This window comes from Corylus avellana, chromosome ca5 (assembly GCF_901000735.1).
Source record: "Corylus avellana chromosome ca5, CavTom2PMs-1.0".
NCBI lineage: Eukaryota > Viridiplantae > Streptophyta > Magnoliopsida > Fagales > Betulaceae > Corylus > Corylus avellana.
In genome coordinates this window covers 25,290,928-25,318,912 of record NC_081545.1, presented here as the reverse complement: position 1 = coordinate 25,318,912, position 27,985 = coordinate 25,290,928, and the positions used below count along the sequence as shown (strand labels likewise).

The following is a 27,985-nucleotide window of genomic DNA, read 5'->3' as shown; positions in this document are numbered from 1 at the left end:
GGTTAGAGGGTGACACGTAAGCTGGTTTCAGTTGGAGACCATCGCGATTGGTTTCAAAACGTGCTTCCCGCTAAGTGTGTGCGAAGTGGGACCCGTACAATATCTTTGATAGAGGTTAGTTTCCGCGTGTAGATCGATCAGAGTTACGGAATGTCTGTGGAATGTTTGGTAATATTGTTACGGAAAATTCTTAATTTTTTAAAATTAATAATTAATAAACAAAATTATATGCCTGGATCTCACCTCCACCACATATAGCTAATAGCTCCCTCCCTCCCTCCCTCCCTCCTACACCACATTTGGCTCCCTCCTCCTCATTGACCATCCTAACCCTCCAAAAATCATCGTAACTGGAATAAAAGGCAAAACACGAATAAATTAATAATTAATAAATAAAAGGGAATAAATGAATAATAAACAAATATTAATACAAATGAACACAAACAATTAAGGCTTTCTACTGCACTTAAACCAATAAGTGGATTATTCAAGTAAATAGAACATGAAATTATAGTTTAAGTATAATTAAGTAATTAACCTTTTAAACCATTACAGTTCCTACTTGGGTGCTCTTCTAGTCAAAGAGTAAAGTATTAAATGAGATTATTGAAGGTGAAAATGTCTTAGGAATATAATCTACCCAAAATAACTCTTATAAGGTGTTAGGAAGTAATATTTATAACTACTTAATATTATGAAAATACTTAATAGGTTTTGAATACACTTAGAAGAGTAATTAAATGTTTAAAGCATGCTAAAAGCAATTAAGTATTAACCATTTGCGCCTATGACCTTGAAAAAACACAAGTCACATCGGTACAATTATTTCAAAATGATTAGTCAAATTTATAAAATATATTATTATTTAATAAAAAATCAATGTAAGACTTAATATTCATATAACATTTTCACAATTCACTTATCTAATACGTTAATTTTTTTTTTAATGTCACACGTAACTTCCACCCACCTTACAAAGGGTAGTGACTCCACCCCTTTGCAAAGTGGTGGGTGGAAGCCGCTCTCAACCTTTTGTGATTATAGGTGATTTGGCCACTGCAATGTTAGAATATATAATAAAAAATAATCAATAATAATTAAATAAAATTAAATAAAAAAGTAGAGAATTTGTTAAACGTAGATAAAAATAAAAAATAAAAAATTAATAATTAAAGTAGGGAATTGCAATTTTTTATTAGGTCTTTTAGGTCTGCGGGAGGTTACATGTACAAATACAGTATTGTAATTTGTACATAGCCCCAAAAAATTCAAACAACCCGACGATCCGATCCGTGTCCACCTGAACTCAGTTCGGCGACCCATTTACAACCCCCAAAATTCAAATACAAAAACTTCCTCGGAGGCCGCAAGTCTCTCTTGGCGGACTACACAGCGCCACCTCCCCAACAACCACCAACCACGGTCTCTCGCTGGCCACCGACCTAACCCTACCGAATCATGTGGCCCCTAATGCGCAGGACCGCCTCCACTCTCCGTCTGAAGCCCCTTATGAGGACCCGGCATTTCTACACCTCCGTCGCTTCGCTAACCGGAGCCTCCACCGGCCTCTACGGCTTCGACCACTTGAAATCCCCCAAAGGCTTTCAACGTTTCGTCGACGATGCCATCGAAAGGTAAAACAAAACATTAGTCGAAAAAAATTAAAGTAAGATGTAAACTTTGATTTTTTAATATTTGAATTTTAACGTGCAATTTTTTGAAAATTTATATCTGTTAAGGTCCGGGGAACTTGTTTCATACATCTCCGGCATGCCTTCGTCCCCCGAAATTATCCGAGCCATGGATGAGATTTCCGATACGGTAGGTTTCATCATTATATGTACGCACTTATGTATGAATTATGTATACTGTACTGTACTGTACGTGTGTGTATGTATGTATGTATATGTATGTATGTCATCAATGTATGCATGTTATGTATATTTATGTTCATGTTCATGCTTATCTTTGTACTATTGTATGAGATTAAGAACGCTATTATCAGAGTTGGTGTCTGATTTGATAGGTTTGTTCGGTGGTTGATTCAGCGGAGCTTTGTAGAAATACTCACCCGGACAGGTTGATCATTTGTGAATTATTATTAGTAGTCAAAATTTTTTTAAAATAATTATTTGTTCTAATGTGAATGTGTTTTGATTGTTTTGGTTAATCAGGGAGTTCGTTGAGGAGGCTAACAAGGCATCAATGAGAATTAACGAATATCTACATGTGAGGTGACTGGGGATCCATTTTGTTTTGGATCAGATTTATCTTAATTAGCATTTTGCAACTTTTATTCTACCAACCAGTAGGAGAAAAAGAGACATGAAGTAAGTAGGCAGATTAGATAAAGTGCTTTTATCATGGTAACTTTCATACCATTTGACAATTACAACCTCTTACATTCCACCAAGCAGCACTCTTAACTTCTCAATAATGTCGTCCCAAATAGATTTGGCCTTAAATGAAGCTCCCAAGGGAAGACCTAGGTATTTCAAATTTCGTAGGCAAAGAAGATACCTTTCAACCCAAAATGAAGACCTTCAGCATTAATTACGAGCTGTCACCTGTTAGATTTGCTCTGTATTCAGTGAAGTTAAATTATCTTTATAACATTTCTTTTATCAATCTTATTTCTCTGATTTTGCCTTCCCAATCTTGTCATATTTTGAATGGAAAATAAAATGGCCAAATTTTAGGTTTTTGTCCCTCCAAAGCTTTTCATTTTTAGTCCATGCAAAGTTCTAGAACTTTTAAATTAGGGTTATTCGGTCTCTATCAGATTTGGGTCAACCTCTTAATTTCGTATGGATGGGATTTCACCATTGTGAGTAATGTTTTTAGCCATGAATATGTGATGATCAAAACCCATCCCTCCACTCCCCTTTGCTTCACACTTCTCCCAATCATAATGGTAGGTTACGTATATGTTATCAAATATTGGATTTTACTATTTAATGTCTTGTTTGGTTGACTAAATGCAAAAAATTCAATTAAAAGAACTCTAATACCAAAATTTAATAAGACCATAATATGTACTTCAGAAATGGACAAAACGGTCAACGTACTATTGAAAAAATGAAATTCATTAAAAACAAGTTGATGTGTATAAAATTCATATTTCAATGTCTCTCTCGCATTGTTGCTAATGAGATGATCTTTTTTGATGAAACATTAAATAGCAAATACTTTAGGGGGAGCAGATTGTCTGGTTCCAGTTTGAAGAAAAAACAGCAGCCAGATTTACCAGCAGTAGAGTGTTTCCCTTCAAGCCGTAATTGGTTGAGTGCATCTCAAGTTAGAGAAAGCTTAAAAGTTTCTTTTATTTAGGCGTAGTTTTTGAATGCAATTTCTATCAAATTTTATGCATGCCTTGAACCTTTTTCCGTTTTAATATATGTTTTAGAACACAGGATATATATACATCACCTACTGAATCCAGAGATCATGATCGTGAGTCAATCAGTGTATACTCTTCCCTCTCATAAACCCTTATGGGTTAAGTTAGGGGAAGATAATTTTGTTTGAAAAGAAGGAAAGCCTTTAGACAGTCAGAAAACGTTGACAGTAATTCAATGGTTCAAATGAAGGCTTGGTCTATCTATTAGTTCCGTAGAAGTAGTTGGATGTTTGCCCATGCGAGTTATATATATAATCTTTATTTATGAAAGAAGGATGAAGCCCTATACTATAAAGGTCATATTGTATTCATAACCCTTGTTGATGTGAATGTTCTTTACGAGACTTTTTATTTTTATTTTTTTAATATGGATGTAACAAGAATATTAGCGACCTTCGTGGAATAAGCCCTTTTTGGTGTGGCATGAAACTGAAATGAAACCCACTCAAAGTTTTGTGTACTACTCATAAGGGCTTCTTGTAATCTTCTCTAACACCGGGATTTTTTATTATCTAGCAGGTCTTGCTTCATATTAGCAACCTTTGTAGCAAGTAGCTCATTCATTTCATAACTCAAACAATTTCCTTACTTAGTCCCTAACTTCTTCATACTCTAATGACTCTCATAGTAACACTATATGTAGGGCAGTAAGATGTCGCTTAAGTGTTGAGATCTTGCAATGATATTCTTACTTTTGTGTGTGGTCAAATGCAATGACCCTTGTGGTGGTGAGATTTCATTTGTTCCCAGATCACAAAGGGACACTCTTTTTGTTCTAGTGACATAAGACACCTTAAAACGAATCCATCCTTATATTATCTTTCTATATCTTTTATTGTGCTCTTTCTTTGTTATTTACGCCCGTCTGTATTCGTATCTCTTAATCCTCAAAATTTCAATTTCCAAACTCAAGTTTATGTCGAGCTTACCCTGAGTTGAATTGTAGGCTATCTGCGTTCTGATGTAACGAAACTGTCTTGCATCAGTTAGGTATCACAGCTCTTGGATATCCTGCAATGTGATTCCATACAAGTATTTAGATTTTTATATGAAATCATAAACAGTTTTGTTTGTGGCCAATTAATGTACAATAATTGGTTTGTTGCTGAGCTTATTCTTTTTCTGATAAGTAGTAAACTGTTTTATTAGAAAAAAGAGGAAACCTTTTCAAGTGCATATAAAAAGATTAATCCAAGAATTGATGAAAATTCATTCAATCTTAGTACAGCTATGGTTTATAAGTTTGTCAATGTCATAGGTCTTATGCTTGTCAGTCATGGTTGATTGCCAGTGACACTTGGTATTTCCTTGCTGCGTGCAGTATCTCAATACAAATCATGTACTGTATGATGCAGTCAGAAAAGCGGAGCAAGAGGGTAATCTGCTTATGGATGAAGCTCAAAGGGCAGCCCGTTACCTACGTGTTGACTTTGAGAGGGGTGGAATCCATCTCTCTGCTGGTATGCTCTTTTCTTGGTTTCTTTGGGTGACTACCACTGCTGTTACATCAGAGATTTTCTTTTTCAGAAAATTACTTTTTTTTTTCTTTTGCTTTGCAGATAAATTAGATCGTGTGAATCAACTAAATATAGAAATTTCTCAGCTGTGCAGGGAGTGAGTATGATCTTGTAATCAATCTAAACATTTATTTCTTGATGTGTCTTTTGATTGTAGTGCTTTTATGAAGACACTGAAGGGAAGTCAGTTTAAGTATTGACTGTTTCTGATCTTTTATGCATTTGGGTTTGGTCAGGTTCAATGAAAATATTAGCATTGACCCAGGTTCTGTGGATATATTTCCTCTGTCACGCATCCCCAAAAGTTTGCACCATCTCCTTAAACCCATCTACCGTTCCACATCTGTTCTATCAAAGGAATCATTGCGGCCAAGGGATACCATGAAAGAGAAGGGATTTCAGATAACAACAGATCCACATACTTTATCTTCTGTTCTGCAATGGGCATCAGATGATGAGGTAGCTTTCATCTTACTTTTTAAAATATTTGTTCCTTTTTTTTTTTCTGAATCTTTGCATAGTAAGGACTGTGCATAGATTCGAATAACCAAGCAAGATGTGGGTTTATGGCTGCTAGAATTTGTCAAGTTACTTACTCTTGGTGATTTTTTATGATTTTACTTGGTAAAAGAACTTAGGATCCCTTTGAGATAATTGAGCTTTTTTGCATTAGCTAGCCCCTTCTAGTTATAGTTAACGATATTAATTTCTTTTTCCCTGTATTTGTTTCCAGGTTAGGAAAATGGTCTATGTCCAAGGTAACTCTGTCCCTCATGCAAACCTTGGCGTTCTTGATAAGCTTATAGCTGCCCGCCATGAGCTAGCTCAGGTTCTTTACCTTTATTTGCAGCTTCTGGAAATTATATAGTAGAGAATGCAATCTGATTAAATCTGAATTTTTGGTTACCTTGAAATTGAGACTTTTAAATTTGCCACCTTGGAAAAATTTCTTTAACATTTTCTGGTCATTCTTTCACCCATCTTTTGCCAGGATTCAATTACACACTAGCCAGTGACAATTAAATTTTGACTAACGGAAAATGGGTCTAAACCTAGCCTAATTTCAGTGCCTTAGTTCAGCCTGCTGAGGTTTCTTTTCTATGCAGTTTATAGTGATCAACTTATGTATACCGTTGTGAAGCAAGCATGTTGTGCGCATGTGTGGCCATGATTTCAAAAAGTGGCAAATGAAGTATGCAATAGTACATAATCAATTCCATTGATACAAATTCACCGCGAATTCATATCACCCAAATAAAAAGATCAACCAAATATATAACCATAACTTTATTATTTTGTCAAAATATATGCAGAAATGAAGTTTTGAAGCATTCATTAAGTTGTTTAATTAGGGAAATTATGTCACAATCCCCTTGTGCTTTGCTTTCTGACATTGAGACCCTAGTTTCCAACTTGATAACATTGAGATCAGTACTTGGCTTTTTGACATGCATTGGTGTTGCATGTGCAAGAAGAGCAAAGAACCCACCAACCATCTACTGCTCCACTGCAAAGTTGCATCGGTTTTCAGTCTTTTTGGGATAGAGTGAGTCATGCCTCAACGAGCGGTGGAGTTGTTGGCCACTTGGAAGGCTGGTTTCGTAGCCACCGTTGTATAGACACTTGGAGGATGGTTGCTCTATGTTTGATGTGGTGCATTTGGGAAAAACACAATGCTAGAAATTTTGAAGGTTGTGAAAGAATGATAATAGAGTTAAGAGCTATGATGTTCAAAACTCTTTATGAGTAGATGGTTGCTCACAATAATTCTCGTTTTTCTAATTTTCTAGATTTGTGTTCCTCCTCTTCTCCTTAATTGTATGTCCCTCTTGTATACTTTTTGTGTACTTGGATTGCACCCATTTGCGCCTTCTAATAAGATTGAATTTCTTGTCAAAAAATAATGCAAGGATGGTAAGTGTGAGAGAGGTGCAAGTCTATATGGTGAATACTGATTTTGGGGGTCTCTAAGAGTTTTATTTAATGATCACTTATAAATTTTGATCAAAATGACAATCATTGTTGTTTTTCAACTTGGGATTATTGCAACTATTCGTAGACAAGTAGCCATCTAGAGTTGTTTTATATCTCAAGAAGGAAAATTTTGAGGCATTTTAATAGTGATTATGTAATACATTATTTAAATTCTTGTCCACATATTTTCATAGTTTGTATGAAATTTACTTATTTTTATTCATTCATGGCAATTATGAACTAATTGTAAGTTTTTTGATTAATGTTATAAGCCATTCATATTTCTTATTATTGGTGAATGCAGATAATGGGGTGTAGATCTTATGCTGAGTTTGCTGTGAAGCCTAACATGGCTTCGTCACCAGCAGTTGTGATGTCCTTCTTGCATGAGATAAGCAAGATGGTCCAGCCCAAGGCTGATGAGGTATGATGTTACTTGTAGGCATTCTAAGGCGAAAGTCTTGCAACTCATAGTGGCTGTCGATTATTTTGCAGTTTTTGTACTTTAATGAGGTGTTATTTTCAATTTAGGAGTTTAAGAAAATTAGGGATTTTAAAAGAGAAAGATGTGGTATAAAATGTGGAGATTTAGAGCCATGGGATGAGGTATACTACACAGCGATGATGAAGTCTTCCACCTATAACTTGGACTCTTCAGTAAGTCCTGCACTTGTGTTTGTTTTGCATGTCATTTATTATGGGTGCTGTTCTTTCTTGCTGCTCTATGGTAATTCCCGACTTTCAATGTTAAGTTTGTTTCTTCTTATGCTTTGCAATAGGATCACCTTGCTATCTTTGTTGAAACTTTTTTTTTTTTTTTTTCTCTTTCTTTCAAATTCAAGGACTACTTCATGATTTTTCAATTGCAGGTTGTGGCATCATATTTTCCTTTGATACAATGTATCGAGGGTTTGAAAGTGCTTGTGGAGTCATTGTTTGGTGCAACATTTCATAGCATCCCTCTGGCACCAGGTGAATCATGGCATGACGATGTGCTTAAATTGTCTCTTCATCATCCTGAAGAGGTATCTACATGAATGATATAAAGTGTAAATCATTCTTGATATCATCAGCATTTGTGTTTGAGAGGGATGATGACTACATTATTTTGGCTCTTGAAGAGATTAATGTCAATGATGAATTTAATCTTAAAACAAATCAAAAGGGCATAAGAACCCTACTAATTCACCAGTATGGTAGCATTAACATGATTCTTTTTTTTTTTTTGATAAATAATGTATATTAAAAAAATGCGCAGAGGGGCATGACCCAAGTACACACAAAGTATACAAAAGAACCCATACTAGGTAGAAAAGGAAGCACATAATACTAAGAAATCAGAAAACATATACGCATGCAAATGAGACCAGGTCACTCTCCATGAAAACATAGTATGTAACGCCAACTTCTTCAACTCGAGCAAGCCACTCTCACGTTCTTCAAAGCTTCATGCATTCCGTTCTTGCCAGAGACACCACATCACACACAATGGAATCATCCTCCATATGTGCAAAGCAAGCCGATTACCCAACTGTCTCCTCCAACTCCCCAAGCAATCACTCACCCTGCTCGGCATAACCCAATCAACACCAAAAAGTTGAAGAAACATGTTCCATATACAAGATCAACGAAAACAAAATGCTAGTGTGCACTTCAAAATTTGATACAGCCATAGTCTGCTATAGTAGTTCCGTGAGGATTAACACCATAAAACTTGAAACCTTAAGACTTGATTTTGAACACCTTTGCATCACTAAGAAACACTCATTTGGACCACACTTTCTAACTATTCATTATAAGGTTTTCAGACCTTATTTTCTATGCTATGAATGCTGTTATTCTTCCCATCGGTTCTGTCCAGTAGGTAGACTTCAGTCTAATTTTGACTTCTAGGTTTTTGTGGGAGTAGAAAATACCTACTTTTTTCAGCAATAAAGGGCATTGTTCTGATCATAACAACTATTGATTGGCCTTAATGCAACTCCACAAGTAATTGCTTATTCTTCTTCTTCTTCTTCTCTCTCTCTCTCACCTAAATGATTGACTTATATTATTTGCAGTTTCCACTCTTGTACATGTCCAAATATGTTTGCCTATTCTTATGTTTCAGGGTGACTTAGGGTATCTGTACCTTGATTTATATTCGAGGAAAGGAAAATATCCAGGTTGTGCTCATTTTGCAATTAAAGGGGGCCGCAGGATATCTGAAACAGATTACCAACTTCCTGTACGTAAAAGTATATTATTTCTTTAGTCAAGTTTTATTGCGTGTTATGTTTTTCTCTTCATCATACAATCAGTACTTAATCATCATTTTCGCTAGTACTTTCCTTGGATGACATTGGTAATAATTGAATTGCAAGAATTTGTATGTAGCATCTCGCAACTATTGATGGGCGTTGGCGTAATCCTAATTATTTAAGTTTTATAAAATCTCTAAGGATGGATGAAGAAATTATAAGGGATGGGAAGAAATGAGGGTTGCTTTTTTATTTTCCAACTCATATTTGGGGGAAGTGAAGAAAATTGATGTAGTCTTCTACTATTAGTACACATACATGTTTAGGGAAAGGGTAAGCTGGTTAAAACACAACACCCTCATCACTTCCCTGCTCTTTTTTATTTCATTTTCTGCCTATCTTTGGGTAGAAGAGAAAAAGGAAATTTGGAAATCCACCTACTAACTTTACCAGTTAGTACAGTTACCTTGTACTGGAAAGCAATTTTAAGCGACATTCAGTGGTTGTTTATTGGGGATAATGTGTGCAATTGGGGGGATACATGATTTCAATCTTATGTATGAACTATTTGGATGATCTTTTAAGTTATACATTTAGTTGTCTTGATTAGCTTTGATTTTTACTGATACTGCAGGTGGTAGCACTTGTGTGCAATTTTTCTGGTTCACAAAATCCATCAACAGTGAGGCTTAACCATTGGGAACTAGAAACTCTGTTTCATGAGTTTGGACATGCTCTTCATTCATTGCTGTCAAGAACGGTATTCTATTATTGTCTTTTTGATAAGTGGTATTTTATTATTTCCTAACTACCAACAATTATATTTGTCTTGTTTTCGGTATCATAATAAATATTTCAAATGATCTTGTAGGATTACCAGCATTTTTCAGGTACCAGGGTGGTTCTTGATTTAGCTGAAACACCTTCTAACCTCTTTGAGTGAGTAGACTGCTGAAATTACCTAGATTTATAATTCTGCAATTACTGTTATATCTTCATTTAGCATTTGAGGATTACTTAAGAAATATATGAAAACAAGGTATTTGAATAGCTTGAGTAGGTGCTACTTGTCATGCCACCATGTGGTAGCGTGATTTTTCTTTTCTAAATTTAGTTTACTTTGACTTCTGATGAGAAATCATGTATTGTTCCATCTTTGAAAATTGAGAGAGAATAATCAACTGAGGTGAAAATGTGTTGAGCTGTCCCACTTTGTAGAATTGTTCTGAATGCAACTTTCAGGTTTCAAACTCAAAGCTATGAAGAAAATTAATTGGAACAATTGAATGGCTTAGCTGAAAGAAAATTCTGCTAATGATTTAAACAAATTCCATGAAATATAGAACATTTTATTAATAAGAATGGTCTCTCCTATGAATTTAGCAGAAGGAGCTCATTTGAGGTGGGGCTGTTGCCCACATTGCCTTGTGTTTTTGTATAGTTGGTGTGGTGTTTAATATTGTAAACCAGATTACTATAACCCCACTGTGGGCCACTGGGGGGAGGGGGATTAAAGAGACATTCGGTGTGCGAAAACCTCAACCCTTTTATTTCCATTTCTTGTGGAAACCAGCTTTTTAATAGGTGCAGAGTATACTCTCCTGAAAAATGAGATGAACTAGTCCATGAGAATTATACGAGCATAAGTTCTACATGTGCGGGAGCTACTAAAGAAACTGGAGGGAGTGTCATTCACTAAAACAGAAAATCGCACTGAAGAAATACAACGTGCTATCCAATTATGCCATTTCTCCCCAAAACCACACCTCTCTTCAAGTACAATAAGAATTCCCAATTGACATGATCGTAGGCCTTCTCAATATCTAGTTTGCAAAACACACTTGGTTCATCATATCTTATCTTGCTATCCAGGCATTCATTAGCTATAAGAATGAAGTCTAAAATTTGCCTACCTCTGCTCTGACAAATGCATTATGGGGCTTCAAAATAATCTTCTCTACAACTCTTTTCAACCTATTGGCTAGGACTTTGGCAATAATCTTATACACCCCACTTACTAGACTAATAGATCCTAAAACTTTAAGATCAACAACTCCGGGTTTTAATGTAGGATAAATTCCAAGTTGAGGCAGAGTGGCCCGATCGCACCTATGTTTGAACTGGAGTGCAGCCAGTACATTCAAAAGTAAGGGCAGAGTAGCCCGATCGCACCACGTTCAAATGAGAGTGCAATCGGGGGCTTTTGGGAGGCTGGGCCGACTCAATTGGCAGCATCTCAGTCGAACAGGGTTGTGTCTGGTCGTCCCCATATTCTTGGTAGAATTGACCGGTTGCACTCTTGTTCGAACAAGAGTGAGATTGGGATGAACAGTAAGGCATAGGAATGTGTAGAAATCAAGCAATCAACCAAAAAGGAATGTGCGGAAATCCCAACAAACAATATCATTTGATTTGCTGCAGATTTGGGTGACGATGGATGTATTGCAAATAAGCTTTTGAGATTGAGATGCTGCCAATTGAAACATCAACCTTCAATTGAAACATCGTCCTTCTTATAACATCAACTTTTAAAGTGAAACACATTGTAAACACCTCAGCTGATTATCCTCTTCACATCCTTGCAGTCGTCATACATGTTTATGTACGCCAATGTGCTTATGGATATATTCATGTATCAAGTATATTGAATTTGTAGATAAATTATTGCCTTGATGGTAGCCAACCTCGTTTTCTGGTGATTTGCTAGGTACTTTGCATGGGACTATCGAGTTTTGAAAACATTTGCTAGACATTATTCAACTGGTGAAATCATTCCTGAGAAATTGGTAGAGTCCATGCAGGGTGCCAGAAAGATGTTTGCTGCAACTGAACTACAACGTCAGGTTCACATTTGTCTCAAGGCCAAAATGAATCAACAAATGACGCCTTTAATCAATTTTATCTTTGAAAAATGAAGCATGGAATGACCTTTGATTGCTTGTTTCCCTGTTGTCAGATTTTTTATGCCTTAATTGACCAAACGCTTTTTGGGGAGCAGCAAGTCCCTCCAAGAGATACAAGTTCTATTGTTGCAGATCTGAAAAGACAACATACTTGTTGGAAGCATGTGGAGGGCACACATTGGCAGACCCGATTCAATCACCTTCTGAATTATGGTGCAGGTACGTCTGAAATCTCACAAACTTCTAGAATTGCACTGAAGATTGAAAATATGAACATATTCGATTCTTACAAAGTAATCTTGGGCATGCTAATAAGCTTGTGTCCTAGTGGTACTTCTCTTCCTTTGTGAAGTTGAGATTATTTTATTGTTTGGTGAAAACATCTTTGGTACATCTGAATTTCCGTCAATTATTGTTTCTTGCCAGAGAAATGGTAGGTACCACCTTATATGAGTGCCTGGACCGAACTAGAGCTTTAAAAGTAGTTATGGAATTTTGGGAAATAAATATCAGATAGCTTGTTAGCTTGTCCAATTCTGGGCACAAACACATGCATAAAGAAGCCTTCACTTCGCTTTTGCAAGTAACCTTCATATTTTGTCATATAGGCTATATGTAAGATATTAGAATTTCATTTTCATTTTGCCCTCTTGGGTGCAAACAATTTCTTAAGGCCGGCCCGCCGGCGAAACCTGAGTATTATTCGATCCGTGTGAAGGAGGCACTTTACATGGATCTGAGGTTTACCTAACAGTGGTGGGTACATGAAGTGACCGTTACTTGGAGGGGTTTCTCGTTATCAAAAAAAAATCATTTTCTCTAAATAGAACATACACCGGGGCACTTGACAATGCCTGCAGTGCTTTTCAATCTTCCAATCCCCTGATTTGTTTGATAAATTACTTTTTACATTCTCCATGTTTTATAATCATGATCCAAAAAATCCCTGCCGCTTCATTTTAATTGTTTTTTTTTTTTTTCCTTTCCTCCGTCTTATCAAAGAACGATTTTCACCATGTGTTTAGGTTATTATAGCTATTTGTATGCCAAATGTTTTGCTGCAACCATGTGGCAGAAGCTGTGCCGGGAGGATCCATTATCTTTATCCACAGGAACTGCCCTAAGAAAAGGACTTTTACAGCACGGGGGAGCTAGAGAAGCAGATAGTTTGTTGAATGGTCTAGTAGGAGAAGGTATTTTAAGGTATTGTGATGGAGGAATTGTTCCAGACATAACGAGTCTTTGTGAGGAGATGAAACTGGGCGAAGGTTTTTAAGAGAGCAGCAGATCCTCTTGGAATGAAAAAAACTGAAAAATGAACGGGGCATGATTATCAACAGGGAGAAATCAACGGCTCCTCTAGCTGGTGAGTTGATCCATAACGCGAAGATGTCATGGTGGAGTTGGGTATGTGGTCAATTTGAGGAAGTGCAAAGTGTTGGGACTTGGGAGCGAGTCAAATGCTCGAATGTATGCAGAGACTGGGAGTAATTACTTCTCAGAAAATGAGATCCTTTAATTGCATTCTTTTTAAGTAATAATCAACTTCTTTGGCTGATAGCTGGGTGAGAGATTTTTTTTTTTTAAAAAAAAAAAAGAGATTTACTTTTCCTTTTAGTTGAATTAAGTGCGTGTTGGGAAGAATTATGTTATGTGCAATAGTGCTGCCGTTGCACTTTTAGACGTCCCTGACTGGTTTGGGTCCTTTTTCCAGATCGCATTTGTCAATTTACCATATTTTTCCTACTATTACGAAATGCATGCTCTCACACGCTTATATATGTATATATATATAAGAAAATGAGAAAGGTATCTTTAATGCTCATGTATCAAATGCTACATGACACTTTTAAAGAATGGGTTGGAGAAATTCTTAGGACCCAGTTTGTTGAAATTAATATCATTTTTAATTCCTGCCATGGAGAAGCAAATTCAAAAGGCTGGCATTTTATACATAGTAAGAGTAATGCTATATAGTATATTTTTATCTTACAATTGTCTAACAATGTTGACTTGGCACTCTAAATCAACCATTGGGAATTTGGGAATGTTAGATTTGCCTTGTTGAATAGAATTAAAGTGTCTAGCATTTCTCAATGAGTAATGGTATATATTACATTTTTTTCCTACAAATTAATGTGTCATTATTATTATTATTATTTTTAACTATACTAATCTAAAGATTGGTTAGGAATACCACATCAACACTGTGAAATAATTGTAAAATACAAAAGTAACTTCGAGTATTATTCATCGGATTATGTATGCATATTTAACAAAGTATATCTCAAAAATCATTGCCAATGAGGAATCCAAAATGATTGTATATTAGTCTTAGATGAGAATTATTGCATACAAAAATAATTTTACAGCAGATCTTCATAGAATAGAGTACGACCATCCAATTCACATTGGTCATTGCTCCTACGTGCAACAAGTTTTCTGATCTACGTTGTATATAATCAATTTTTTTCCCCCTTTTTATTTTGACCTGGCCCATATATTCTGAACATGGATGATTGGCGACGACCAACAAATTCAAAAGAAATGAAAGGCCAAAATTGATGGCAAAAGACAGAAGGAACAAATATAAAAATTATGAGGCCAAAAGAATAATAATCCGGAAGAGCACCAATTCTATCTACAAGAGGCTCTCAGCAGGAAGTTTACTTTGGACTGACGCTACCCATTCACAGATTATAGAATTCACTTCCTCCGGCAGCTCATCTTGCGGGCAATGGCCTGCGATATCAACAAGATGATTTTCATCAAATCGGAGGAAGCTACAACACCATTTTACCAGTGCCAGAACTGGTTGTTTTTCTTAAGGGGAAGGAGGCGTAGGGCAGACAACCAGGGAAAGGGAAAGGAAAAGAACTAAAGAAGCAACAAAGTTTCAGGATAAAGTATTTAGTTACCAGCATCCAATTCCTTGATTGCAACTCCACCACAATGCTCTTTCACCATTGCCAGTTTGGACTTGGAGTCAGAGATTGGATCTTTCATCCCCTAGTAGTTAAGAAAAAAAAGTGTTAAAAGAAACAACTATCAAGTAATTTTACAGAAATGCTGATGTACTTCCCTGTGCTTACTCCCTATATGGCAGTGAAAATCACCATTAAATTTTGGATAATTTAATCTATATATTTCACAATAATGGTGATTTTCATTGTCACATTAAAGAGTAAACACTTGGGAATAAGCATTTGAAAGTATATGTAACATTTCTTGTAATTTTAATGGACAGTCAGCCATGAATGACACAGCCAGAAGCTATACTCTTTCTGCATGTTACTGAGTTACCTGTATAATAAGAACCTTATCCTCGAATCCTTCCAAGAGATAATTTAAAGGAATGGAGAGATTGAAGCTGAAAATGCTTTCCAAAACCACCGGCACACCAGGATCATATGACTACTTCATGTTAAGGTAATGTTTGGTTAAACAAGAAATTTCTTCAGAACCTAATAGGAAGTCAACACCAATTGCTATATATATATATATATATACAACTTTCCATTAATTAAGAGGATACTGCTCTTAGCATTTCATTAATAAGCCTATCATCTGCTCGCTCTCGCTTCTGCAAAGCAAGATGTAGAAAGATCAAAATGGCACAGATATTCCAGAAGCAACATGTGTAAGTTGAACAGCAATAAAGGCATACTTACAGTTGGATAACAATTCTTCACTAGGTCCTTAAGTCTCAACCTCAAGTAGAACAAAAGAAGTCGAGCACCCAACCATGAAGCCCCAGAAGTTTCTCTCTCCTGAAACAATTTTGAATTACTAAGACATGAAATATTTGGATATCATAATTTGACTGTAGAATGAAAAATATGCAGTAAATCAATTGAAATGAAAGTGCTGGCTTACAGTACAATGGAACTATAGCACTGGAATACAGTATTTAGCAAAAAAATCCCATAGTATGAGTGTGGAGCAAACAATGGGTTAGCAAAATGATAATTATTTACTCGATACAAGTATTTTAAGTTGTATCCAGAAAAAGAAAAAGAAAAAGGGGAATACTTGATCATTACAGTTAATGTATCTCAAATTATTGGCTGCTTATCCATCTCATTTTGCACATTCCTTTATATTATACTGCATATACTTATCAATCCAGCAGCTCACGCACTTATCAAGACAGACATACACATATACATTTATATGAAATTATGACCAAAAGTGAGTATGATGGAAAGGATATTTCATTTTCTAATATTATTAGTCTCACATTGTTTGGGATACTTCGTGATGAGAGCCATACAACAGAAACCATCAAATGACCGAAGCAAATTCTGAATCAAGTGTTATTTTTTGTTTGTAATCGTTTCATGAATATCCAGTCCAACATTTAAATCCGTTATTCCAAAGTGTGAAAACCATGGTAATTGGGAGAAAAAACTCTAATTATTAGAGATAGAGCAGTATAAAAGTGTGCTATGTATGTGTATAGCACTCGGAATAGATTTCCAACACTACTAATCTGATACAGAACCACATATAACATTACTAATTTAACAACAGCTGTGAGATGGACCACAATTGACTTGGAAGCACAACAAACAAATAGTTCACAAGTTTGTGATATGCATCTTTAAAAATAGAAAGCTTAACTAGTTTTTATGTAGACTTACTTTAGTGAATAGCACAGAAGTGTATCCTGGAGTAACATTGCCAGCACTGTTAATAAGGACAACAGATTTGGCCAAAGCATGCCAAAAACATGCAACAATAGCAACAATATAACCTAGAGATAGAGAATAGTAACAATTAGATTACCAACAAAGAGCAATAACTACCATATGAGTAGACATGATAATATGTGCATATGCCATGCATCTGAGAGAGAGAGAGAGAGAGAGAGAGAGAGAGAAGAAGAAGAATTATAGCAGATGTTCTATACAAGGTACACATACTTCAGGACATACCACCAATTGAGTTACCAACAAGATGCACTGGTTCACCGACAACTTCAACAATAAAATCTCTGAGTAATTCAGCCCACATGACCTCAGTGTAAACAATATTTGGCTTTTCTGATTTGCCAAATCCCAACATTGAAAGGGCCCAAACTCTTTTTCCACCTTCAGCTATACCATATATATTATCACGGTAATGCTCCAAAAAAGCACCAAAACCATGCACAAGAAGGATAGCAGGACCTTCATGACCGAAAACTGTGTACTGAAAAAGAATAATTTCTTAATGGAAGGTTAAATTGCATAAATTCACAACCTAATCTTGGCTAGTATTGAAAGGGCATAATCACTTTGACCAAACATAGGAGATCAATTACAAAATGCATGGATGATATTTCAATTGTAAACCTGAATTAGATAGCTCTTCCATCTCCAAATTCGAATAGAAAATGTTTCATCATAGCTTACAAGACTTTTTAGAGCCATGAGCCAATACCACTGCAAAAAAAAAAAGCAGATAGAGAGATAAATAAAATGAAAATCCACACACACACACAGACAAAATTGAGATGGTTACAAATGCTTTGCACATGAAAAAAAATATAGTTCTAGTAATATAATTAGCATCCTTAAAAGGTATGTCTCCAAAGAATACAATGTGTATCACTGATATAGTAAACTGTAAAATTGGCACCTCCATTGAGCAAACAGCATCAATTGCTGCAGCAATAGTGGCTGCTGAATATCCAAAAGGAGATAGAAATCCAGCATTTCGTTCTTTCTCATACACGATAGCTTCATGATGCACTCTCCTTCTAGATATGATGCCAAGATAAAGGGCAGGGCCAAAAAGTGCAATAAATGATGCTCCATCCCGAGTTTCAGCATTGCGGACCCTTTCGTGTACCCTGCAAAATAAACCAAGCCAAAAGGAAATGTCCTTTAATGTACAACCAAAGTTTTAACAGCATGTGATTGGTTTTAATTGCTAACTCTACCCTTCACAAACAACATTCTTTTGAAATCATAGCAAATAATATCCACTCTGGGCATTAAGGCATCCTAGCAAACGTATAAATATGTCATTTTCATGTCACCCAGCTAAAACTAATTAACCCATAGGAGGTCTATGTAGCCAAGGAATGACAAAATTGACTTACAAAACCAAAATTGAAATAAAAACAGCAATGCCTGAACCCTTCTATACCCAGGCATCAAACTGTGTTTTTCTTAGAATACAGATGCATATCCTCCAAAAATTTAGGGAAAAAAAGAAAAGGAAAAATTTAATACATATTTTCTGTTGGAAACATTTTTTCCTACAAAGTGATTCATATATTACTAAGAGAATAATACCTCCTTCACTTACACGAAGGCTCAATAAGATCAATACCATGAGACCAAAGTTAGGAAGAAAATTCCTCAAATATGAAGTTTTAGGACAGCGAGAAAAGATATACAGTACCCCTCCCAAGTGGTGAAAATGGCTATATAAACTTCTTTTTAATGCCAAGAGTTGTTCTATTAGCAATATACAAATTAAAAATAAAATAAGAACAAAGCCAGCATAACTTTATATTTTATATGCGCGCGTGCAAACAGAGGGTCAAACTCAAATTCAAATTCCAACACCCTTGTGATAATTCTAGTGCAAAAAAAAAAAAAAAAGGTCACCACATACTCCTTCCAGTCATCTCGAGCTGTTCCCTCCAAATATCTCAAGTAAGCAGCCAACGCATTCAACACAGTGTTTGTCCCACCTCCCACGAAATTTCCTTTTTGTGTGACAAAAGCAGATTTACCTAATCGTTTTGTCTTGATGTGCCCAAAACTTAAATCCTTTTGATTGATTTCTGCAGGCTCCAATAATTCTTTCTGCAGTATGCTTTCAGCTGATGTCTCCTTGATTGAAGTCCAAACTCTTTGTGGTTTGCACCGCTTTCTATTCATAAATTCCTTCAAATCATCAAAAGTGGGAAGAGGACCTAATTCATAGCACAGTCATCATATTCCCTAGGGTTGGTCAGATTGCATATTGGGAACTTTCAGGAAATCAACACCAACAATTTGGGAACTTACCCCAATCCAGTTCCATTTTCGCACTAGGTAATGTTGGGGGTGGAAGTGGTGAAGTTATAGAGAATTGAAGTTTCTTAAAGTCATCATATGATGCAGGAAGGTCCTTCAAGCTCTATAATAACATAAGCGTGCATGAATAAATTACTATACATATTCAACCACACAATAAAAATAAATCATAATTTCGGATAACCAACCAAAACTAGAGCAAGGCAAACATAATTACCTTGATATCAAAAAATGGAGTCTGCCACAAAGCAACTTTTGCACTACCATCCTGACAATACACTGTTTCCAAGGCCTCTTTGACTGCATCCATCATCACACGTAGGTCATACTCTACTTCTTCTTCAGCATATATATTGGTAGCTTTCACCTGTTTGAATCCTCGGTGATGAATTTAACAAAATGAATTGATGAGCTTATGCCGAGATCATTAAATATCACAGTAAGCAAATCAAACATGTAACAACCTCTTTCACAAGTTCTCGTATGACATTTTCTGCACTTCCAAACCTGATCATCAGATCAGAACCCAGATCCTTCAATGACTTTCTTAGATCTTCAACCGCAAAAAGAACCATTTCTCGCACTTCATCAGAAAAACCTGCGCATTTATTGAAATAATTGACATGCTAAATTAAATGTAATAGCACATTGATTAACTATCGCATAAGAAGACTGACCAGTATGGTCTACAATCAAATAAAATGTACAGCAGGACGAAGGACATAGGCCTTCCAACAATTATGAAGTGGTTATCCTAAAGTAGCACCCTGAAATATTATGATTTCACTTTTTTTTTCCTTTCCTTCTTCCAGAAAGTTTAAATTCACATTTCTCTTATTCATATTATATTAAATTACTGAATCAATCCACACAGTCAATGACTATATAATATAGATGGTGTATGTTTTTCGAGCAACAAGTAGGAAATAATTCCAAAGCCAAGCATTGGTGTATGCTTGCATCTAATTCCACCTCGATGATCAATCTTCTCCGTTCTCTTCACTACTTTATATAAGTGCCTAGATGGAGGCACTACAATATAATGGTTGATATTGCTGGAATACAATACAGAATGACTGAATTCCTATAACAAAGCTCAATTAGTCAATTTCTTTCCAACTTTAAATTTTAAATTGCTAATTGATACCCAACCCTTTACTTGGCACCAGTCCAGAATCCAAATACGAATTTTCATTCTTTTACCAAAACTTGTGGCTAAATTTCACCAAATTTCAAGCTTTAGAATTGAAATTCGTCCAACTTAACCTGAACCGCAAAAAATCAACCTCCCAATACTTCCCGCCCCCTTATTGACCTCAATTCGATTAAGTTAATACTCTAAAATCCAAATGCCATGAAAATCTCCCAACTCCGCTTCCACCTCTAAACCAACATTCAAATTTTAAAAGGTACAACCAACCAAACAATCAAACATACACAATCATACACATAAACATATAAATGAAACTCACGGGAAAGGATGCGGTGATCGAAGACGTAGAGAGGGACAAGAGAGCGATATTTGGAGGCGGCGACGAGTCCCGGGTGATCGTCGATGCGGAGGTCGTGCTTGAACCACAGGATGGCCGCGCCGTTAGTGTCGGCCGCTGTCATTTTGGCTCCGAAAGAGAGACAACGGCATGGGGTTCGCGAGGAAAGGGGCGTGTTTGGCTGGAGGGAAAGTGAGGGAAAGCGCGGGAAAGCGGCGAGGAGCGGCATTGGAGGAAGAGGGGGAGGGAAGGAGTGAAGGAAGTGCGCATATCCATTTAACAAGAACAAAAGTGGAAAAAGAAATGAAATTTGAGTTGAAAGAAGGAGGTGCAAGCGTTCTGTGGTGGAGAACAAATGCAACTAATTTTTGGTTCTCCTTTACGAGTGTGCGAGAGTGATGAGTGTGTGAATAGGTGTAAAACAGAGATTTTATATGCAACTTACTGTACTGTTACTGTGTGGTAAAAAAAAATTCCAAAATTTATTTACGCAAATAGTTTCTCACATTATTTATTCAAATCGTTAGCCATTTTAACAAATTATTTTTGTAGATTTCTATGGGAGAGTAGCGGCTGCAATCTGTTAAAAAAAAAAAAAAACATGCTCAGTCGGCTTTGTTTGGTTAGAAATTTGTTTTGCTTGTAGTACAAATTCTTATGCACATTTAGAATTCAGTTATGTGAAAAAATTCGAAGTTTTTATCCCCTTTTTTTTTTTTTTTTCCGTAAAGCCCACACTTGGTACAAATTTCAAGCATTATGAGAGCCCCTATTATCATGTCCCGGTGTAAACCAGCCATTTTACAGTATCTAATCACTATTTGACACATCATTAATTTAAGAAAAATGTTAAAAAAAAAAATGAAAGTGAGAACAAACACACAAGATCAAAGAACAAAAACACCACCGGCCAGCCAAACCTACAACGCCATGGGTTTGGCCGACTGTGACCTGCCTCAAAACCAGTTTATAATGCCTCGTTCGATCGTGATTAGCCTCAAAACTCGTTTTTGGATTCAAATCTAAAACCTAGAGGTAGATGGTGAACCCTTTAAAAATTTTATCACCCTAAAAGCCGAAAAATGTGACTCATGGCACTGGAGGAGATGACTCACGGCTGGGTCACGGCCAGACCTAACCGTGGTTCACACCAGACCCACTGGCAGAGAAGAAGAGAAAATAAAATTTTTGGTGAAGATGAACCAGAGAAGAAGAGAGAAGAAGAGGAAGTGGGAGAGAAAGAAAAAAATCCAATGTTTTTGCTCCTATTCTATCAGGTGTAACCAGCTGATGTGTATACCTTCTATTGGATGCTGCGAAACATCACTTTTGCAGATGGACCTGATAGAAGGTTTTCCCTATATATATATATATACACATTGATTTTTGAAATTTATGATTCATATTTGAGTGTGAGTTCACTTCCAAACAAACATGTTCTCTAAAACTTTAGGGTACATTTGGCATAGAAAATAGACTCTTTCAATTTATTTGGTTGCACATTGTGCCCGAAAATAACGATTCTCAATAGCTATTCTCCTAAATTGAGAAATATAAAATTTATGATTCATATTTGAGTGTGAGTTCACTTCCAAACAAACATGTTCTCTAAAACTTTAGGGTACATTTGGCATAGAAAATAGACTCTTTCAATTTATTTGGTTGCACATTGTGCTCGAGAGTAACGATTCTCAATAGCTATTCTCCTAAATTGAGAAATATATATTCCTTAAGGAACAAAATTGGTTTTACCACCTCTAATGACTTTTAAATTGTCTTTCATGCCCGTTAATCGACCCATTTAGGTATGTGGTGGAGACTCAAAAGGCTCACAATCATTTTTTTGTTTGTTTTTTTTGGGTTGATGATAGCTTACAATTGTGCAAGGCAAATCCTCTAGAATTGTGCAAGTTGTTGCAGTTGTTGAACCTATATGAGAAGGATTCGACACAAAAATTGAATAAAAACAAAACATCAATCTTCTTAAACCGAAACTCAAGCCAAAATGCCAGGATCATATCCTCCGGTTGTCAAGAGTTTCTAACTACGCAAAGGTACAAAAAATACTTGGAACTACCGCACCCGTTGGCAAATCCAAAACAAGGGAGTTCCAAAGTATCAAAGATAGGTTGTTCAATTTTGAATCAAGATTGAAATATTTTCCTTAAAAATAGAAAAGAAAAGAGACCACATCTTTGCTATTGTAAGAAAAAAAAAATGGTAAAGGATATCAGTGTAATTACAGAATAATTGAATGGGCCAAAGTATAATTACGAGAGACCACATCTTTGCTATTGTGAAAAAAATCATGGGAGGCGAATGACATTATCAGAAACACACAAAACACCACACAAAAACCACAACAGATGATTCCTTCATAACCAACTAAACTGAAAATGGCGCTACATATCCACTTCGCATCTTCCTTCACCCACAATCCCTATCACCATCTTCCTCACACGCCTCTTTGCCACTCACCCACCAAACCCACACTCACTGTCAAGTCCCAGAACCCATCAGAATCCCAGAAACCCACGACCAACGCCGATGAGACCGCCTCTGTTGCAACCCCACCAAAGAAAACCGGCTCATCTGGGTTGGGGTTTGGGCCGTCCTCATCATCACGGCCTTCTAGCAAACCAAATACGAGGGCTTCGATAATCAGGCGGTCGCCGGTTGAGAAACCCAAGGCTTTTGTGAACCAAGAAGATAGGGTTAAGGCGAAGGAGGAGAACAGGAATGAGAGTGCTTTTCTTCTTGCTTGGTTGGGACTCGGCGGAATCATTCTCGTCGAGGGCATTGCTCTCGCGGCCTCGGGTATGAATTCTTGTTCTTAGTTTTTTAAGCTTGAAATTTGTTTTGACACTGATGTTGAGTACATGAAATTCTGAATTGGCTTTAAATTTGTGGGCCTTGAGGCATAGGTTTAAGGATTGTAGTTTTTTTTTAATGCTGATGTTGAAGATGAGTAGCCATTTTTGTTAGTATGCTTGCAGTATTTTAGTTGAAAAATCCGCTGCGATTTCAGGAAACTGACTTAGGATATGGTGGTTATAAAGAGTTAGGAATTCAGATCATCCAAGCTGGTTCAGGAAAAGAAAAATTGAAACAAATTGGGACTGGGGATTGACACTATTAAAGGGGCTCCCAATTTCAAAGGGGCTGCTATGCTATTAGCCTGTTTGGGTCATGTTCCAATCATGCATAGTTAATCTTTTTTTGCTTTCTTGGAATGCATACATGTTTTATTCAGCTATATCTTATCACTGCCTTCTCATTGTGTTCTGCCTTTTTTGTTTTTCTTTTTTAATACCAGAGCTGCAGGATTACTAGTTAATCGTACAGCAACATGTCTGCCACATCAATTTTTTTTTTTTTTTTCTAATTTTTTTTTTAAGTAATTGCAAAGTCATTAAAAAGTACCATATTACATTAACAGGGTTGTGGAAACAAGAAGAGAAACAAAGACGAAAGAAGAATGGAGAGGAAAATGAATGTGTATAATTCATTATGTTAACTGATACAAGCGATGGCTCATATTTATACAAGTAGTGAAACAATAATAAAGAATAACAAAATCCAACTAATACAAAACTAATTCGTCTAGCACATCTTGCTTACTTGACAAGCTAATCTGCTGATCACATTTTGAACCTCAATTTTTCCATCAAGCTGCCAAATATTCTCATTGGCGTGAGGCTGTGCAAGATGAAATTCAGGCTCTTGTGAAGAATCATACTTGGACTCTCACTGATTTACGACCAAGTAAACATCCCACTGGATGTAGGTGGTTACCATATAAAATCAAGTATGAAGCTTATGGTAACATATAACATTACAAAGCTTGTCTTGTAGCCCTTTCTCATGGCATTTCTTTAGACAAAGACTCCGTTTTTTCCTCTTTTTGGATGGAAAATATATATCATAACATGGATTGTGAATCAAACCCATGTTTGAATTGAAATTGAGATACTGCTGGAAGTTCTTCGCCTCTGAATCAAATAGATTCATATCTAAAAGAGGTTTACAATAAGTTCTTTCAAAATTTAATATTTGTCCCTCTGTTAGAGGTGGTCCAAAAATCTCTGAAATCGAGTAATAGCTCTACGAACGAATGGATCAGATCGAATTGGAAAATGGAAAGATTTGTACGACAAAAGGATATACTCAATGTAAAGGTCTTGATTGCTACAAGACTTTTTCACCTGTTGCAAAACCCACCACAGTTTGTTGTCTTCTTGCCTTACCGCAGCCAAGCAGTGGAATTTACATCAATTGGACATTAACAATGCTTTTCTTCATGGGAACTTGAATGAAGAAGTATATATACATGCAATTACCTCTAGGTTTTGCTAGCAAGGGGAGTCTCAAGTTTGCAAATCAAATAAATCTCTATATGGATTAAAGCAGGCATCTAGACAATGTTTTTCAAAATTCTCATACACATTGCTTATGTGCAATCCAAATTACATTTTTCTTTGTTTACACGTTTGCAAGGCTCTTCTTACATAGCTTCGTTGGTCTATGTTGATGATATTATCAATGCAAGCAAATCTCACCCAATTCCTCAATGCACAATTTAGACATAAGGATCTCGGTTCCTTAAAAAGTTTATTGGGTTGGAGATTGCTAGAAGTGTTTAAGGAATTTCAGTCAGCTAACGCAAATATGCTCTTGAGATTCTCAAGATTCTGGTTTTCTTGTTGTAAAGCCTGCAAAATTTCCTATGGAATCTAATGTGAAGTTTTCACGCGCCGAAGGTGTTTTGCATGAGGATCCCACCAATTATAGGAGGCTAATTGGTCGTTTGTTGTATTTGACGATTACTAGAACAAACATTTCTTATTTTATGCAAGTTCTTAGCCAGTTTATGGATCAACCTCGCCAAACTCATCTTGATGTTGCTCATCGTGTTTTATGGTAAATTGAAGCTTCTCCTGGTCAAGATTATTTTTTCCTTTTTCTTTTACCTTTCAATCAAAGGCTTTTTGTGATTCAGATTGAGCCAGTTGCCCTGTTACACAAAGATCAATTACCGGTTATTGTATTTTCTTAGGAGATACCCTTATCTCATGGAAATCTAAGAAACAAAACGCCTTCTCTCGCTCTACTGTAGAAGCTGAATATCGATCAATGGCTTCTACATGTAGTGAGATAATGTGTCTTTTTTCCTTCATGATTTCTAACTTTCACATCCTTGGGCCGCCCTTTTGTTTTGTGATAGTCAAGCAGCATACACATTGCTGCTAGTCCAGTTTATCATAAAAGAACAAAACGTATTGAAATAGACTGCCATCTTATTTGTAAGTAGATTCATTGGGTCTCATTCGAACTTTTCATGTTGCTTCTAAACATTAACTAGCTGACCTTTTTACAAAGGCTCTTGGCAATTTTCCTTTTCATCAATTATTATCCAAGATGAATATTCTTAACATCTACAATTCATCTTGAGGGGGAGTATCGGCAGATTAACTTATCAAGCAAGCATGATGAGCTGGAGCAAGTTAGTTATTGTATGAGCTGGAACAAGATGAGCTGGATGAATTAGTTTTGTTTTAGTTAGATTATGTTTTGTTATTATAAATATGAGGCATCGCTTGTATTAGATAACATAATGAATATACACTTTCATTTTTCTCTTTGTCTTTCTTCTTGTTTTTGCAACTCTATTGCTGTAATACAAAGGCACAACCCAAATACACAGGAAGTATGTAAGAGAGACACCTAGTGAGAAGTAAAAAAAAGATCTAAAAAAACATTAACGATCGAAATATTAAAATCAAAGGCAGCAACCCAAATGATAGTCTTAAAAAATAATGCACTCCAATCAACTGCCTCCACATATATGACCAAAACAGTTTCTTGTCTAATATTTGCTTTAGATTTAAAGAAAATTTATAAAATAACATACGAATTCTGGAAAATTTCTGAAGCTAATATTTATTGTGCCTGTATAGTGCAACTGATTAGCTGATTTGCATTAATTTACAGGCTTCCTACCAGAAGAGTGGGATAAATTCTTTGTGAAGTACTTGTACCCATCCTTTACTCCAACAGTGTTCTTGTTTGTTGCTGGAACAGTAGCTTATGGAGTATTGAAGTACCAGCAGAATGATCAAGTTAAAGATGGGAAATGATATTTAGCAAATATAGACTGATATTTTCAGGTTCTACAAGGAGAAATTTGTTACATTTTCCAAGTGAGTATTTACTTAGTTTCTTTAGGTTGTACAATTGTGCCTGTCATGCTTGATAGAAAGATGAATGAGATAAGAAATTATCTAGTTTAAGCAATTCTGTGTGCCATCAATTGATGAGTTTCCTTAGGCTGTACTTGTGATGCATCTATCTATTGCATCCAGTGGGATCTTCTCTTTAAGTTCATTCATACGTGGCTGGTAGCTAGTGATTGAAATTATGAGTTATATTTCAATGGTTGGTGGTTGTTGATGGTGTTAATGACTTATATTTTTGGTGAAGGCCAGTTTTTGTGAGACAACCCAATCATTAGAATGCAGCTTTCCAGTTGGGTGTAGATCTTAATCCATTAAAAGTTTCTAGGTGTCAATTCATCAAAGTTGTATGAGAATTAGATGACATTCAGGCTGAGGTCCCCTCTTCTAATAATTGCTCCCTCCTTCCCCATTTAATGCTTAATCAATTTGCACCAACTCTCTAATTACTTCGCCTATGTGCACATGCAAGGAGCTAAATATTAAGATTAAACTATGTTTCAAGCTGTACCTTTATGGCCCATTCAAAAGTTATAGGAGCCTAAGTAAGAAAATTACAGCCATGTACTACTTATAATAATAGGTTGAGGAAGAGAAAATTCTAGACTTTGAGTGCATATTATTTTAAACACAAAAGAGACTAACAAACCAAGAGTGGTGGTCCTGTGGAAAAAGCTTAGGAGGTCTGCCCATGAGTTGGAGTCAACAACCCTCAAAGTGGCTGAAATCAGGCTATGATTCAACCAACTTAAAAAAAACGCTTGCGAATTCCCCACTTAACCTAATGGCCTAATACCCTCATGCCAATCCTATACTACCGATTTTCCAATAAAAAAAACACACACACACAAGAGATTAAGGTCAAAGAGCAAAGCTCAGGCGCCGCTATTGCTTTCCGCGGATGCCAGCTATTAATCAATTCTAGAACTATGTTATAAAATATCCTTCCAAGTTTCAACAACAACAAATGAATGATATTTAAGTGGTGCACTTTAAGGAGCAGCATTCAACCTACTCTTAATAAGAGTGGTCAAATGTATAAGAAGTGAGAGCCAGCTGGTTTGCCCCAAAATTCGTTTACCAACGACTTTCAACCCACATCATTTTGGGTCTTCAACCCAATTTGTCTTTTATATATATATATTTATTTATTTTTGTGTGGGGTTATACCCAAACTTGTTCAACAAGAATCCCATTTGAACATTAGGTGAA

At 36.1% G+C, this 27,985-nt stretch overlaps 3 protein-coding genes across 4 annotated transcripts; 2 read left to right on the top strand and 1 right to left on the bottom strand.

The window, feature by feature from the left end:
• Nucleotides 1-1,267: 1,267 nt before the first annotated feature.
• LOC132182522 (mitochondrial intermediate peptidase, mitochondrial) lies at nucleotides 1,268-13,777 on the top strand. 2 transcript variants are annotated; one of them, XM_059595790.1, is made up of 17 exons: nucleotides 1,268-1,634; nucleotides 1,740-1,821; nucleotides 2,027-2,079; nucleotides 2,175-2,229; nucleotides 4,722-4,860; nucleotides 4,960-5,014; nucleotides 5,154-5,376; nucleotides 5,651-5,746; nucleotides 7,196-7,315; nucleotides 7,423-7,548; nucleotides 7,761-7,916; nucleotides 9,002-9,118; nucleotides 9,766-9,891; nucleotides 10,003-10,070; nucleotides 11,839-11,974; nucleotides 12,088-12,253; nucleotides 13,060-13,777. In XM_059595790.1, exons 1-17 carry the CDS (start codon nucleotides 1,459-1,461, stop codon nucleotides 13,308-13,310), a joined length of 2,145 nt encoding a protein of 714 aa, XP_059451773.1. In that variant the 5' UTR covers nucleotides 1,268-1,458; the 3' UTR covers nucleotides 13,311-13,777. The 2 variants fall into 2 exon arrangements, with proteins under 2 accessions (XP_059451773.1, XP_059451774.1); XM_059595791.1 differs by lacking the exon at nucleotides 1,268-1,634 and having other exon boundaries at nucleotides 1,764-1,821; nucleotides 2,006-2,079.
• Nucleotides 13,778-14,342: 565 nt separating this feature from the next.
• LOC132183234 (uncharacterized) lies at nucleotides 14,343-20,922 on the bottom strand. The gene is made up of 14 exons (XM_059596637.1): nucleotides 20,523-20,922; nucleotides 19,515-19,648; nucleotides 19,268-19,417; nucleotides 19,042-19,153; nucleotides 18,644-18,947; nucleotides 17,657-17,870; nucleotides 17,371-17,460; nucleotides 16,972-17,227; nucleotides 16,678-16,790; nucleotides 15,706-15,804; nucleotides 15,570-15,617; nucleotides 15,338-15,448; nucleotides 14,953-15,043; nucleotides 14,343-14,776 (listed from the first exon to the last, which is right to left on the bottom strand). Exons 1-14 carry the CDS (start codon nucleotides 20,767-20,769, stop codon nucleotides 14,676-14,678), a joined length of 2,070 nt encoding a protein of 689 aa, XP_059452620.1. The 5' UTR covers nucleotides 20,770-20,922; the 3' UTR covers nucleotides 14,343-14,675.
• A 1,941-nt stretch (nucleotides 20,923-22,863) lies between these two features.
• Nucleotides 22,864-26,999, top strand: LOC132181273 (protein LPA2). Its single transcript, XM_059594411.1, has 2 exons — nucleotides 22,864-23,357; nucleotides 26,532-26,999. Exons 1-2 carry the CDS (start codon nucleotides 22,937-22,939, stop codon nucleotides 26,675-26,677), a joined length of 567 nt encoding a protein of 188 aa, XP_059450394.1. The 5' UTR covers nucleotides 22,864-22,936; the 3' UTR covers nucleotides 26,678-26,999.
• Nucleotides 27,000-27,985: the final 986 nt, after the last annotated feature.

What these genes read in the sequence shown, in the direction of transcription:
- LOC132182522 (XM_059595790.1), top strand. Translation starts at nt 1,459, where the DNA reads ATGTGGCCCCTAATGCGCAGGACCGCCTCCACTCTCCGTCTGAAGCCC. An exon ending in TCCAGCCCAAGGCTGATGAG is followed by an intron (nt 7,316 to 7,422) that starts GTATGATGTTAC and finishes TTTTCAATTTAG; the next exon opens with GAGTTTAAGAAAATTAGGGA. An exon ending in CTCTTCATCATCCTGAAGAG is followed by an intron (nt 7,917 to 9,001) that starts GTATCTACATGA and finishes CTTATGTTTCAG; the next exon opens with GGTGACTTAGGGTATCTGTA.
- LOC132183234 (XM_059596637.1), bottom strand. Translation starts at nt 20,769, where the DNA reads ATGCCGCTCCTCGCCGCTTTCCCGCGCTTTCCCTCACTTTCCCTCCAG. An exon ending in CTTCTGTGCTATTCACTAAA is followed by an intron (nt 15,805 to 16,677) that starts GTAAGTCTACAT and finishes AAATTGTTTCAG; the next exon opens with GAGAGAGAAACTTCTGGGGC. An exon ending in ATAAGGTTCTTATTATACAG is followed by an intron (nt 15,044 to 15,337) that starts GTAACTCAGTAA and finishes CTTAACTACTAG; the next exon opens with GGGATGAAAGATCCAATCTC.
- LOC132181273 (XM_059594411.1), top strand. Translation starts at nt 22,937, where the DNA reads ATGGCGCTACATATCCACTTCGCATCTTCCTTCACCCACAATCCCTAT. An exon ending in CATTGCTCTCGCGGCCTCGG is followed by an intron (nt 23,358 to 26,531) that starts GTATGAATTCTT and finishes ATTAATTTACAG; the next exon opens with GCTTCCTACCAGAAGAGTGG.